Source organism: Drosophila pseudoobscura, chromosome 4 (genome assembly GCF_009870125.1).
Source record: "Drosophila pseudoobscura strain MV-25-SWS-2005 chromosome 4, UCI_Dpse_MV25, whole genome shotgun sequence".
Taxonomy (NCBI): domain Eukaryota; kingdom Metazoa; phylum Arthropoda; class Insecta; order Diptera; family Drosophilidae; genus Drosophila; species Drosophila pseudoobscura.
This window is the reverse complement of record NC_046681.1, coordinates 19,046,498-19,060,314: the sequence shown is the minus strand read 5'-3', so window position 1 is coordinate 19,060,314 and position 13,817 is coordinate 19,046,498. Positions and strand designations below refer to the sequence as shown.

Below are 13,817 nucleotides of genomic sequence, written 5' to 3'. Positions count from 1 at the left end.
TATTTTTAACCAAGCAACAAAGAGATCTCTGCATCTTGGTGCTATCTCTCTCGGAAAATGCTGCAACGAATGCTTTGTTTTTAGGGAAAACTATCTTTATGAGAGAGTCGGAGACTGGGATTCTCTCTTCCTCGAATTCCCTAATTATTGTTCTTATGTTATGCGCTCCGTTTAGATGCATTTTAATTAGGAAAATATGTCACATGAAGGTGTTTAAATTTAGACAGGCGCGTCACTTTGATTATGACTAACCGGAAAATCAAAGAAAAACAGTTGCCACATCGGATGGCAGCAGCATGACAATGAAGATCATAGCCAAGGGCTCTTCACAGATGGATTCGTAGGTGCTACAAGGTCATTGCCCCTAACTATTCCCATTGGGAGTTCAATACAATATTCAGGGACTATAGGAATGCATTTGATTGGACTCGCTTTTCTGTTGGCTTTTATATTTAACTGAGCAGAACGTCGAATTATAATTAAAATTTAAATTATAGTTACATTTAAATTTAATGAATCATGATTCATTTTATTCATGCCTCTATACGCTCTTGTGTGGATTGTGTGTGTGTAGATTACATTATCCGATAGGTGTCATCATGTGGGCCTGGGCACGCAAGCGCATTTCGTACTGCTGGCGGTTCTGTGTATATGCAGTGTAGGCCTCCGCTTGGGCCGGGTCCTTGGCGTTCGGGTTGTCCAGAAGTTCCTGGATGCCCACAAGAACTTGCTTAATAGTAATGGACGGGCGCCAAGCCTTCTTCTCGTCAAGCAGCGACAAGCACACAGTGCCCGACGGGTACACATTTGGATGGAAGAGTGGCGGCTCGAATTTGCATTTCGGCGGAGAGGTCGGATAGTCATCCTTGAAAATCATACGAAGTTTGTAGAGGCCACCCTCCCAGGGGGTGGACTTTTTTCCAGGAATGGCGCACTCCCAAATCATCAGGTTGAGGGTGCCATCGGGATTTTTGGCGGGGCGAGCAACAAACCCGTATGGATGGTCCTTACGCCAGGCCTTGCGCTCCTCGGACAAGCGTGCAATCGTTGTGGCAGACATCTTCTACGGTTAATATGTATTTTGCAACCGACCAAAACAAAGAATGTACGATGTACCTTAATATGTTACAGTAAAATATTTCTTTTGGTTTGGGACTTACTTTCACTTCACTCTCACTTGCTGTGACGAAAACTCAGCAAGAGCCGGAATCACTTTAATTCACTCACTGCAAAATGTTGCAGTGTTGAAATATTTCATTGGGTTTTGGGAATTATCATGCAGCTATTTGATAAACTTATTTATACATACGTTTTGCAGGAAAAAACTTTTTCTTTTTAGGTTTTATTTCTAGTTCACAACACACGATTGACTAAAATTTCTCCGGCGGAATATTTTACAACCTGACAGGTCTGGCTATGACAAGAATCATAGAATTATGAGCTTGAAAAATTAACAGAGTAACCCGAATGAACTACACATACAAATACATACATATGTATAGTTAGCATGCATACATACATATGCATGTACATATTTGAGTCCCATTCGCAACGAATGGTAAGTACTCCCCAAACACTTTCAGCTGACTCTTTTCCCCAAAACAGCACGAGTATTTATCTCTGGAGCCCGATTAAACAATTGATGATGATTCTGAAGAGTGCGTGGAAGTGCTTCTTCCCTTTGCCTGCTAAGCTAACTTTTGCGAAAAACTTGCAAATGAAAATGCATTTTGCAGCTGATTTTTGCTTTGGCTATGCCTGCAGTTTTTGCGCTCACATTTGAAAAGTGGGAAACACGCAGCAATGACTCTGAACGGAACCAAAGGAGGGGGAAGGGGAACAACACCCTAGCTAAGAGTAGAAGTATGGGCAGGCGGAGGAAGCACACATTTGGCAAAGTGTCGCCAGTGCCAGGGTGCCAGGGTGTCAGGGTGCCAGGGTGCCACACTGCCACTGAATGAGAAGCGGAGCTCAGGCTTGAAAATGAAAATCAACAATGCAATTTGCCATGCTGCTCCTCTGTCTCCGCAGCTCTCCTGTCCGCGGTCCGGTGTCGTCTGTGCAGACAAAGCGCCAGAAAGGAGCAAAAAATCCGGCTAAAAACTTGGAAGCGCATGGCAAAAGTTGTGCCCAGCCCAGCCACGGCACCACACCCACACCCACGCGCACACACATAACACAGCTCCAACTTTCACAGAGATTGCACCACGCAAATGTGCAACGAAAGTAGCAACGAAAGGACCCAAAGCAGCCAAGGACACTGCCAGCGCAGAGCGCTGGCAGGAAAAAGTTCCAAGAAAATGTGCATTGTGTTCATTATAATGGAATAATAAACCGAAGCGACTACTGGGCTCAGATTGAACGTCCTCCTCCCCCACCTACTTGTTTTTCTTGTTGTTTCGTGTCTTTCTCAAGTTGCTGCTGCTGTAGTTTTCCTTTGGCGCCGGCCGAGTTAATAACCAAAAAGGAAGTTTCAGCTTCATTATCCTGACAGCCAGCCGCCCCCCATATGAGGCGATGTCATCTGGTGTTTGGTGGTGGGTCGGGGTCTGGTGGCCCCTGCGGTTAATTAGAGCAACTTTCGCCTGAAAGTCAAAGTTAATCCGAGTCTGCAGGACAATGTAGAGCATTGCTGCAGGCATCTGACGATAGGAAAATCCTTTAGGGTAGGGGTATGACCTATACTTTCTCCAACCAGACCATGCTTCTCTGTCAGTCAGTGTCGTCGCTATCTCATTTGCGAGCATTTCTATGCGAAGAAGTCAGCAGGAATCATGCATTAATAATGCAACAAACTTGCGCATATTTTGCGGCTGACAATCCTTGCAAACAGCAGCCAAGGAGCCGGTCGGTTAAAAGGGCAACAATGAAGCAACTTCATTAGAGAAAGCAACACGTTGACAACACATCCGGCAGACGAGTCATTTCCGTAGACATGCAAGCAATACATACAAATAAGGAGCAAAACTCACCGGATATCCAAGTAAACGTTGACACAAAGATATTAGCAAGTGCAGAGGAAATATAGTCTTCAAGATAATTGTACTTTTTCATGAACCACACTCGAATTTAGCTTAAATGTACTTTATAAACAAGTCACTTTACGCGGGCACACAATCAGCTGTTTACTGCAAGAAGTTGGCAGCCCCTCTACAAAGAGATGAGTAACAGCGTTCATGGAACTAACAGAAGTTCCACTACGGAGATGAGCGGCACCGTTCACTGAACTAACATGAATTGAACCAATGTTAACAAGTGTCAAAAATCCACATGAATGTTTTATTTACCAATTTTTATTTAAGAATTGCAAATTCAAAAATAAATGCAAATTTTAAAATGAATTAGTAAGAAAATAATCATAACCATGTATTATGTGACTACCATTACAGTTCCCGAATGAACCAAGCCAGGGTAGTTCGCTAGCTCACAGTTTAGCTCCGACCCAAACAACACGTGCAACGGTCTGCGTTTTGGGTTTTTATTATTTTTGATTAATTTCCTGAAAGAAACAAGGAAAATGCTTGAGGAGATGAAAACGGATCCTGTGCTGACGAATTCCCGGCCAGAATTCAAAGCGATACCCAAACAGCTAAACAAGGTAAGAGGCTGCTGTAATATTCCCCCCGCGCGTCTGACTATTTTGAATCTCTCATGCAGCACTTGGCAAACCTTGGAGCCCCACATGTGGACTCATTCGATGAGATGCTGACAGTGGGCCTGGATTTTGTGGCCAAGCACATGCCGGCCATCCAGATGCAAAGCCCGGCTGGAGAGCGTATCTCGCTGAAGGTGGAAAACATTTGGATAGCGAAGCCACAGGTGCCGCAGGATGTGATTGACGTACGAACACGTGAAATTTACCCCACAGACTCGCGCCAGCTGCACGCTTCCTACTCCGGCATGTGCTCGGTGCGGCTGGCATGGAGTGTGAATGGGCTGCAAAAGACGCCCATCAACATGGATCTGGGCGAGGTGCCAGTGATGCTGCGATCAAAGGCCTGCAACCTTGGCAAGGGCACGCCACAGGAGATGGTGAAGCACGGCGAACACGACACCGAGTGGGGAGGGATCTTTGTGATACGTGGAAACGAGAAGATTGTCCGAATGCTGGTTCTCGTCAGGCGGAATCACCCTATCTGCGTGAAGCGTTCGACTTGGAAGGATCGTGGCCAGAATTTCAGTGATTTGGGCATAATGGTGCAGACGGTGCGGGACGATGAGTGCTCCTTCAGCAACGTTCTCCACTACCTCAACAACGGAACGGCCCGCTTCATGTTCTCCCACATCAAGCGCTTGTCCTACGTCCCAGTTTGTCTCATCCTCAAATGTTTGATGGACTACACGGACGAGGAGATCTACAACAGGCTGGTGCAAGGCTACGAGAAGGATCAATACTACGTCTCCTCTGTCCAAACCATGCTAAGGGATGTCCACAACGAAGGTATCTACACCCACGCCCAGTGCAGGTCCTTCATTGGCACCCTCTTCCGGTCTCGCTTCAACGTCGTGCCCGAGTGGCAGCCCGACGAGGACGTCACCGACTTTATTCTACGAGAACGCATCTTGGTTCACCTGGACACCTACGAAGAGAAGTTCCAGCTCATCGTCTTTATGGTGCAGAAGCTCTTCCAGTGCGCCCAGGGCAAGCACAAGGTGGAAAACGTTGACTCGGCCATGATGCAGGAAGTGCTGCTCCCCGGGCATTTGTACCAGAAGTATCTAGGGGAACGCATCGAGAACTGGGTCGCCATGGTGCGTCGCGTCCTCCAGAAGAAACTCTCCACACCAGACAGCCTCCTCACCAGCAGCATCCTGACGCAGTCTATGCGGCAAGCTGGCGGAGTGGGCAAATCCATTGAATCTTTCTTGGCCACTGGAAACATTGCGAGCAACACGGGCCTCGGCCTCATGCAAAACAGCGGCCTGGTCATCATGGCTGAGAACATCAACCGCATGCGGTACATGTCCCATTTCCGGGCCATCCATCGTGGATCCTACTTTACCACGATGCGTACCACAGAGGCCCGCCAGTTGCTGCCCGACGCCTGGGGCTTCATCTGCCCGGTGCACACGCCCGATGGAACGCCCTGCGGCCTACTCAATCACTTGACGCTGACCTGTGAGATATCCAAGCGTCCAGATCCTAAGCTGGTGCAGGTGAGTAGATGCTCCTCCACTTCTAGAGAACATAAATTCATTGCTCCTCCTTTTTCAGGCCATTCTTCCGAAGCTGATAGAAATGGGCATGCTCCCGCTGTCTTGCCAAAGGAATCCTGATTCCAAGATGTACGTGGTGCTCCTGGATGGCAAGCATCTGGGCCACATATTCCAGAGCGATGCCTGCAAGATAGTCGAGGATCTCCGCTACGAAAAGATAACCGGGGCGGTGCCTCAAATGATGGAGATCGGCTTCATTCCGTTCAAGAAGAATGGCCAGTTTCCCGGCTTATACCTGTCGACGGGTCCAGCCCGCATGATGCGTCCGGTGTGGAATATCAAGTGGAAACAGGTTGAGTATATCGGCACCCTGGAGCAGCTGTACATGGAGATAGCCATTGATCCGAAGGAGATGTATCCCGACTTCACGACCCACCTGGAGCTGGCGAAAACGCACTTCATGAGCAACCTAGCGAACCTCATTCCGATGCCGGACTACAACCAGTCGCCGCGTAACATGTACCAGTGCCAGATGGGAAAGCAGACGATGGGCACGCCCTGCTTGAACTGGCCGAAGCAAGCGGCCAATAAGCTGTACCGCCTGCAGACCCCCGGGACGCCGCTCTTCCGGCCCGTGCACTACGACAACATCCAGCTGGACGACTTCGCGATGGGCACCAATGCCATTGTGGCGGTCATCTCCTACACGGGCTACGACATGGAGGATGCCATGATCATCAACAAGTCCGCCTACGAGCGGGGCTTTGCCTACGGCAGCATCTACAAATCCAAGTTCGTGCAGCTCCCCAAGAAGAGCAGTTACTTTGCCCGCCATCCGCACATGCCGGAGCTGGCCAAGTACCTGGACACGGACGGACTGCCGCATCCCGGTGCCAAGCTCACCTTTGGCTGTCCCCTGTACTGCTACTTTGACGGAGAGGTGGCCACCTACAAGGTCGAGAAGATGGACGAGAAGGAGGAATGCTTTGTGGATAGCATCCGACAGTTGGGCAGTTTCGACCTTACACCAAAGAAGACCGTCTGCATAACACTGAGGGTGCCACGTCCGGCCACAATTGGCGACAAGTTTGCGTCGAGGGCTGGGCAGAAGGGTATCTGTTCCCAGAAGTATCCCGCTGAGGATCTGCCCTTCACGGAGTCGGGCATGATACCCGACATCGTGTTCAATCCTCACGGCTTCCCCTCCCGTATGACAATCGCCATGATGATCGAGACGATGGCCGGCAAGAGCGCTGCCGTTCATGGCGGCGTCTACGACGCCACGCCCTTCCGCTTCTCGGAGAAGAATACGGCCATCGACTACTTTGGCAAGATGCTGGAGGCCGGCGGCTACAATTACTACGGCACGGAGCGCCTCTACTCGGGCGTGGACGGACGCGAGATGACGGCGGACATCTTCTTCGGCGTGGTCCACTATCAGCGCCTGCGGCACATGGTCTTCGACAAGTGGCAGGTGCGCTCCACGGGCACCGTCGAGGCCCGCACCCAGCAGCCCATCAAGGGACGCAAGCGAGGAGGTGGTGTCCGTTTCGGAGAGATGGAGCGCGACGCCCTGATATCCCACGGAGCTGCTTTCCTGCTGCAGGACCGCCTATTCCACAACTCGGACAAGACGCACACTCTGGTGTGCCATAGTTGCGGCTCTATTCTGTCGCCGCTGCAGCAGATCGTCAAGCGGAACGAGCGAGGCGGTCTCTCCTCCAAGCCGCAAACGTGTCGCCTGTGCGGGGACAGCAGCTCAGTTTCCATGATCGAAATTCCCTTCTCCTTCAAGTTCCTGGTCACCGAGCTGAGTTCGGTGAACATCAATGCGAGATTCAAGCTGAACAAAATATGATGCGATTGCCCATTATATTGGTAAAGCTAGAGTTTAGATCATATGTATCCGTTTTTACACTATCCCCCCATTAAAGTTGATACAAAAAATTTATGTACCGAAGGGTACAGATATTATATCTACCATAATGGTCGAAATTTGTGGGGATATTTATCATGTGAAGCTATAATTTTTAGATGATCTGGTATGCATTTTTTTGAGAGAGGATGGTATGCTATGTGAGTGGTAGAAATCTTTAAAGACTTCCTAGCCAATGAACTCTCACTCTGAATGGTTTCAATTTATATTTATTTATTTATTTAAATACATATTTGTTTACGTTTACAGATAAATTCCTGCATTTGCTATATGTAGTTTTGTGGTTTTCAGTATTGGTTTGTAGTCGGTCTATCTGTTGTGTCAGCTTTATCTGTATCTGTGGTGTTTGTGTTTGTTTTTCCATGGAATTGTTGTGGAATTTGTGTAACAATTTAACTATTGCACTTTATATAAAACGCACGTATCAGAAGGGCATGCAAATCAGATGGAAAGAGAGTCTGAGAGTCTAGATGGTATACATAATATGGGTATAAGTGTGGGTGACAATTGCCATTATCGGTATTTCAGTATTCAGTAATCTATATAATGTATATTTAGTTTACAATTCTTTGTTCTTCTTTGCTTCGACTGCCTCTGCAACAGATATTATGGCTTGCTTGCTGTATCTGCATCTGCATCGGGATTAGTTTTAATACTTGGTGCTATATAAATCGCCACGCACCCCCTGTCCTGGTTGGGGGGTACGGTACCGAGGCGGCACAACATGTAGTTTTATCAGTTATCTATGGTACATATACGAAACGAAATAATACACAAAGGATCAATCGAAAAATTTTTCTATAAGTATAATATTTTTGTTTTTGTTTTGTTTTAATGTTTCTTTCGCTTTTTCGTTTCGTGACCGAATTTTCGTTAAATCTTTTTAGGGGTTGCTCAACAATGTTTTAATCAAAAAGGTATCTGCCTTCGTCCTCTAATTATTTGTCTATTATTTAATGAGATTTCCATCCACTGATCCACTGATCCGCTGATCCGCCGATCATCCGATCTTCTTGCTCCTCCAACATTCTCAATCTTCGCGATCCGATCTCTCAATCAAAAAACACTAAACATGAATTTCGTTAATGCAATTGCAATAATCAATATGTATAAATATTTAGATAACGATTTGCATATTTGTCATTTGCATTCTTTATATGTATCTTTATAATTCCGCTGCAAGCTTTATCTTTCATCGTTTTTTTTTTTTTTGTTTGTTTTCTTTTCTGTTTTTATTACAACGACGTATATACTAGGTATATGTATGTGGTTTTTGTATGAATGTATAGTATGGTATATAATATCCAATTGCTACTGCCTCGAAATGATGCAACAATATATAATGTTTGTCATACAGTTTAAACATAATCTAATTATGTTTCTCTCTTTACTTTCTTTCTTTCCTACTATGAACTTTTGAGCTTAACATTTACAAAGAATTCTGATGCGGATTCTGTGATTCGGGATTGTGGGTTTAGGATTTAGGCGTGGGTTTACAAAAAGAATATTCAAAACATAGGCATACGCATGGGGTACAAAAAGGGAGTAGCACCAGCAAGAGGCAAAGGAGTAGAGGTGTCTCTTGCTGCTGAAGAAGATAGACAATAGGTACGTGTGAAGAGAAGAGAAGTGCGGCTGTGTGGAAGATCGGTCATGGGAGTGGCGGCGGCGTACATAACTAAGGGCTCGACATCGTTCTGCTGCGTTGATATTTCTCTAGGTGTTTAGGATTGTGCATTGTAAAGTGGTTTTGCCGTAGCGTAGCTCTTCTCCCTCCTCCGGACATCTTTCCAGTCCCATGATTGTGGCTTAAAACTGATCCGCCAACAGATCGCAAATTTCCCGTGTCACCGTCTCCTTGCTGGCCCGCACAGTCAATCGGAACATCTATAAATACAGAAAGGGCACAAGATTAGTTTCAGACGAAAGTCAACGAGGAGCGGCTTTTACCTGTGCCTGCTTATTCGGCTCTAGTCGCATCAGACAGCCCACCTGCTGCGATTGCGTGTGTATGATTCCCGCACAGACCATGTTATCCGGATTGGGATCCACAGAATCGAGCAGCTGCATTCCAAAGCCCATCAGTTTGTTCCGTGCCCCAGGCAGATCCAGCGGCTGGGCAGCCTTGAACACTTTCTGTGATCGTTGTTGTTCCCTAAAAAGAGGACAGTGTTTCATTAATTTATTCATTCATTCATCGAGCAGCAGCACTATTTACCCGCTTAGGTTCTTCCATCGGGCAAAGAAGGACTCGGCATTCATTTCGGTTGGCTCGAAGAACTTGTTCACGCTCAGTGGCAGCTTGATGCTGAACTTCTGCTGGGTGCCGTTGTAGCGGAAACTGATCTCAATGGTTGGCGCATCGGCGTAGTCCTCGATACACTCGGCCGTGAGCAGCTGTTGGATTTGTGCACCGGCCTCCAGGGTCGGCTCCACTGCTTTCATCTGTACGTTCAGCTTGAGCGTCTCCTCAGCGGACCATTGCAGCACGGGATTGAAGTTCTACACGAAACGAAAATGATATTTAGGCCTGCAGAGGACTACTCTTTCAAGATGGACTCTTACCGAGAGGGGGACCTGTGTCTTGTTACCATAGAAGAGGCCTAGCCGCCCCAGGTTCTGCCTGAATTCGCTCTTCACGCCAATCTGTAGCATCTCGTTCTCGAAGAGCACACCATTATTCTTGAACAAGAACTTCTTGGTGTTGTATACGGCACTGGAGTTGTTGTTGCTGCCGTAGATGTCGCCCAGGACATCGATGAGGGTGCTGTTGCTGTTGCTTCCTACATTGTTGGCCGGCGGCGTGCTCAGGCCGAGCAGATCTGTGTTGGCATTGCTGTTGTTCAGTTTGCTGTGAGAGTTGTTCACGTGCACGTTGTTCTGGAGGACCGATCCCGGTCCCGAGGTCGGAGCGGGGCTCTTCGACTCTCGGATCTCGTTTTCTGGCACTCGACCCGGCTTCTTCTTCTTGAGCACGGCCAGAATAGAGCTCTCGCGCTCTGGGAACGAGGGCATCTCTTCTAGAACAGTGGCCAGCACATCCGTGGAGGCTACAATGCTCAGCTGCAGATACTCGCTGGCCCGCTGCTGCAGCTCCGCGTCGGCCGAACGGAGATTGCTGTGTTGCCTGAACACGTCCTGGATGTTGGTGCGGATCTCCGGGAACAGATTGATGAACTTGATGTAGGTAGAAAGGAGCAAGGCCCGCGTCATGGGCGAGCACAGATGGTACTTGGAGTGCAGCAGCTTAAACTGCACGAGGGGCGCCGAGCGGGAGTCCCCTGCGATCAGATTGCCAAACTCTCCGAGGATGTAGCCGCCCACCTTGACCATATTCTCGTGACAGGCGGGGGCCTGCAGAGCCTCGAACACGGTCTTGGCTGCATAGCCCTGCACCTCCTCGCGATTGATGACGATCTGGATGACGCGGTACCAGACCTCCTCCGACACATAGTCGCCAGCGATGCGAATGAGATTGAGGATCACATCCACGTACCTGCAGGGTAGAATAAATCAAGTAAGAAGGGATTCGACAACAGAGTTTAGATCCGGGTCTTACCAGGTGTAATCTGTGGCGTATTTCTCGGCGAGTATGGCCACCTTGAGCACCATCTCCTCGCGTATGGAGTAGTCGGCCGTCTCCAAGTAGTTGAGCATCTCCTGGACAATCTCCTCGGCATTGCCGCGATCGCACATCGCGTACAGCAGATCGACGGCCATCTGGCGCACGGAAACGTCCTTCTCCATCTTCATGGAAAGTATAACCACCTCCTGATGCTTCTTGACCTCCTCGTGGGAGAACTCCGAGGTGGCCAAATGGCACATGGACTCAAGGGCCAGGTAGCGCAAGTTCGTCTCCCGATTGCTGAGAAACTGGCCCAACTGGTTGCAGGCGCGCACGAGAAGATTGGGCTCGCTGTCGCTGTGAATGATCAGATTGATGGCCTCGAAGAGGACGGCGTTCTTGGCGTTTGAATGCTGCACCTTCTTGCTCTTGGGCGGCTCCTGCGCCTTGTTGAGGATCGTCTCGAGGGTCTCATTAAGGCGAGCCCTAACTCCCGCCTCCTCGGTCACGGGATTGTAGTTCTGCAACAGCCGGAGTAGCTTCACGGACAGCCAGGGGGCCGGCACAAAGTAGTACGTGTAATCCTGCAAATCTGTGTAGCTGGCAGTCACGATCCTCGAGAGCCGCGACACGGCCAGATTCACGCAGCCCTTGTACTCGTCCGGATTACACTTGACCAGGGCGTCAATCAGCGATGTGGCAGCAGTCACCACGCCCATGTGCTGGTCATTGAGCAAGTGGATGATGCGCGAGGTCCACTCGCCGCCGGGTATGATGTCAGGCGATGATCGGAATAGCCGCAGCAGGCACAGAGCAGCCGACTGCTTCACCACGTCCATGGTGTCCCCTGAAACAAGCAGTTTGGGTATCTCGTTCGAAAACGACTCGGCCATGTCCCGGCTTCCAATATTGGCGATGCACTGCAGCGCCAGGTTCACATGCACCGGATTCCTCGACTGCAAATCATTCTTGATCGACTGGATGATGAGGCGGATCAAGTCGCTGTTTGTGTTGACCAGCACCGAAATGAATAGGTATCCCTGAAAAGGAGAAAAGAATTATTGAATGTCTTCAAGAGATCCTCTGGGTGTCCACTTACGATCTGCTTCTCTGAGTATTTGTTGGAGGACAGCAGATTGACCGCCTCCATGTGGCCAAAGTCAATGTCATGGCCAAGGAGAAAGATGAATAGCAGCTTGCACACATATTTCTTCTTCTGGTAGCCATCCAGGGTTTTGTCTCCTTTAAATTTGCTCCGTATGTTGGCCAACTCCTTGTTTATGCGTTTGACCTCCGCTTCTTTGCTTTTACCTGCAAACGGCAGAAAAGGTAAATGGGTCAAGGTCATAAAAGGAGAATTTCAGACGCAGTAGCGGAAGGCCAGCTTTCTTTTCCCCGTCAGTAGACATATGATCGATTAATGGAGAGTGATGTGTATGACTCTCACTCTAAAAAGGTCTCTTTTCCTCTCTCTGTGTGTCGCTTTGTGGTCACATAGGCACCAATTAGTACCAGTCACCAAAAGTGGAGACTCTTGGAGACCCTATGCTGTGGAGAGAGGAAACCAGTAACGGCAGCATGACGATAATGCGGACAGAGTTACGAATACGATACGTTACGCGGAGCAAACAACAACAATTGTCGTCGGGTACTCTCTCATACACAATAAAATATGCTATGCATACACACAAACACATATGTATGTACGTGTGTCGAGTGTGATGCTCCTCTCAGTAATTGATCAAGAAATGGCGCTGATTCCGCCCCTATGAATGAATTTGGATAAGAAAAGCTAGTTCTGCTCTGCTCACTGATAAATTAAATTTAAATGCAAGCAATTTACTGGAGAGTTATTTTATTTTTGTGTTACTTACAGTTTCTTATATCCGATATAAACACTGCCAGGCCTCTCATGCCATCCCCCCGCACCGGCGCCATTGTAGTTAGCTTGTTAATTTTCGCTGGTTTTATGCAAACTGGGGGGCGCAAGAAATATCTGCCTGGGAGGCGGCCGAGTCTCGAGACGCTCTTATCGGCTCGAACTCGACGACAACAACAGCAAAAACGACGGCGACGGAGTGGGGTATTTTATTTGATTGCAAACAAAATAGCCGCTTATTTCGCTTAGTGTAGCTCCGCCGTTTTGTAGAAATTCTCTTTCAGACCTGTTGGAGAGTTACATATTAGGGGCTGATCAGTGGGGGGCAATAGAGAAATAAAAGAATCGCTTGCAAATGAACCCTGACATTTGGGGGCTTTCCGCGAGTGGGGAGAGGGAGAAAGAACGATGCCGCTGTCGATGCCGTCCCCGCGCACTTTTGGCAAGCACTCTTGCAACTTTGGCACTGCCACAACAGCAGCAACACAACTGATAAAGATTCAGATTCAGAGCTTCACCAACAACGACGATGATGATGACCTCGGGACCGCACTTTTATCGCCTGCACTCCCGAACGTTTGCGTTTGCATTTATTTGGGGGACCGCAACCACTACCGCGACCACCGGATCCACCGGCTTCTGGCTTCTAGCTTCTGATCCGTTTTGGGCTCTTTGTTGCTGCTTTTGTGCACTCGTTCGCTTTCACGTCACGTCACTTTATATTTTTTCTTCGCGAGATGACGAAGTCATTTTATTGGCACAAACCGAAACAAACATTAATGGGCGTATGTGTTTTTCCATGGGGCTTTGGGTTCGACTTGCGGCTGCTTACTTTTTATGCTTAAATAGTACACACGATCCCGATGAGAGGCGACCCGCAGTGAAAAATGGTTGGTGGTTTGGCTCGGCTGGCGTTGGTTGTGCTGGAATTTTGTATTAGTTGCTCCGTTTGCGGCTTGGGCTCTCTCAGGGCTTCGCTTTTCAGGGTGTTGGCTGCGGAATGTTTGTGGCGAGTACTCGCTTTATGTAACTCCACCTGGTTGGCGATTTACTTTGATATTTGCTGCTTTTTTGTTGTAAACTATTGCCAAATGCACAGCAATTCACTAAAACGAAAATTTCTATTGATTTTTCTTCTCTCTCTGCCTAGGACTGGAGCCACCTAGCGGGCGCAAGTGTCCAAAATAGTGTGGCGAAACGCGTAAACCATCGGAATATGCCAGGGCTGCAGAATAAATGCAAGGTGCAAATCGTCGTGACGTCACACATTCAAATGTTAA

The 13,817-nt window shown here is 48.3% G+C and overlaps 3 protein-coding genes and 1 long non-coding RNA gene across 4 annotated transcripts in view; 1 reads left to right on the top strand and 3 right to left on the bottom strand.

Annotated features, from left to right (window-relative positions):
• Window positions 1-3,160, bottom strand: part of LOC117184069 (uncharacterized) — a 41,106-nt gene extending 37,946 nt beyond the window's left edge. The window contains exon 1 of the long non-coding RNA XR_004469251.1: window positions 2,973-3,160. This is a non-coding gene — a long non-coding RNA (uncharacterized lncRNA). The remainder of the gene's footprint in view (window positions 1-2,972) is intronic.
• Window positions 509-1,397, bottom strand: LOC6902813 (SUMO-conjugating enzyme UBC9-B-like). Its single transcript, XM_015180333.2, has 3 exons — window positions 1,310-1,397; window positions 1,161-1,226; window positions 509-1,063 (listed from the first exon to the last, which is right to left on the bottom strand). Exon 3 carries the CDS (start codon window positions 1,058-1,060, stop codon window positions 581-583), a length of 480 nt encoding a protein of 159 aa, XP_015035819.2. The 5' UTR covers window positions 1,061-1,063; window positions 1,161-1,226; window positions 1,310-1,397; the 3' UTR covers window positions 509-580.
• Window positions 3,161-3,396: 236 nt separating the features above from the next.
• Window positions 3,397-7,133, top strand: Polr1B (RNA polymerase I subunit Rpl135). Its single transcript, XM_001356406.4, has 3 exons — window positions 3,397-3,598; window positions 3,658-5,157; window positions 5,216-7,133. Exons 1-3 carry the CDS (start codon window positions 3,518-3,520, stop codon window positions 7,013-7,015), a joined length of 3,381 nt encoding a protein of 1,126 aa, XP_001356442.3. The 5' UTR covers window positions 3,397-3,517; the 3' UTR covers window positions 7,016-7,133.
• Window positions 7,134-8,227: 1,094 nt separating this feature from the next.
• AP-2alpha (adaptor protein complex 2, subunit alpha) lies at window positions 8,228-13,742 on the bottom strand. The gene is made up of 8 exons (XM_001356405.4): window positions 13,370-13,742; window positions 12,533-12,823; window positions 11,758-11,969; window positions 10,653-11,698; window positions 9,659-10,589; window positions 9,312-9,595; window positions 9,044-9,248; window positions 8,228-8,980 (listed from the first exon to the last, which is right to left on the bottom strand). The coding sequence occupies exons 2-8, from the start codon at window positions 12,594-12,596 to the stop codon at window positions 8,903-8,905; spliced, it is 2,820 nt and encodes a 939-aa protein (XP_001356441.1). The 5' UTR covers window positions 12,597-12,823; window positions 13,370-13,742; the 3' UTR covers window positions 8,228-8,902.
• Window positions 13,743-13,817: the final 75 nt, after the last annotated feature.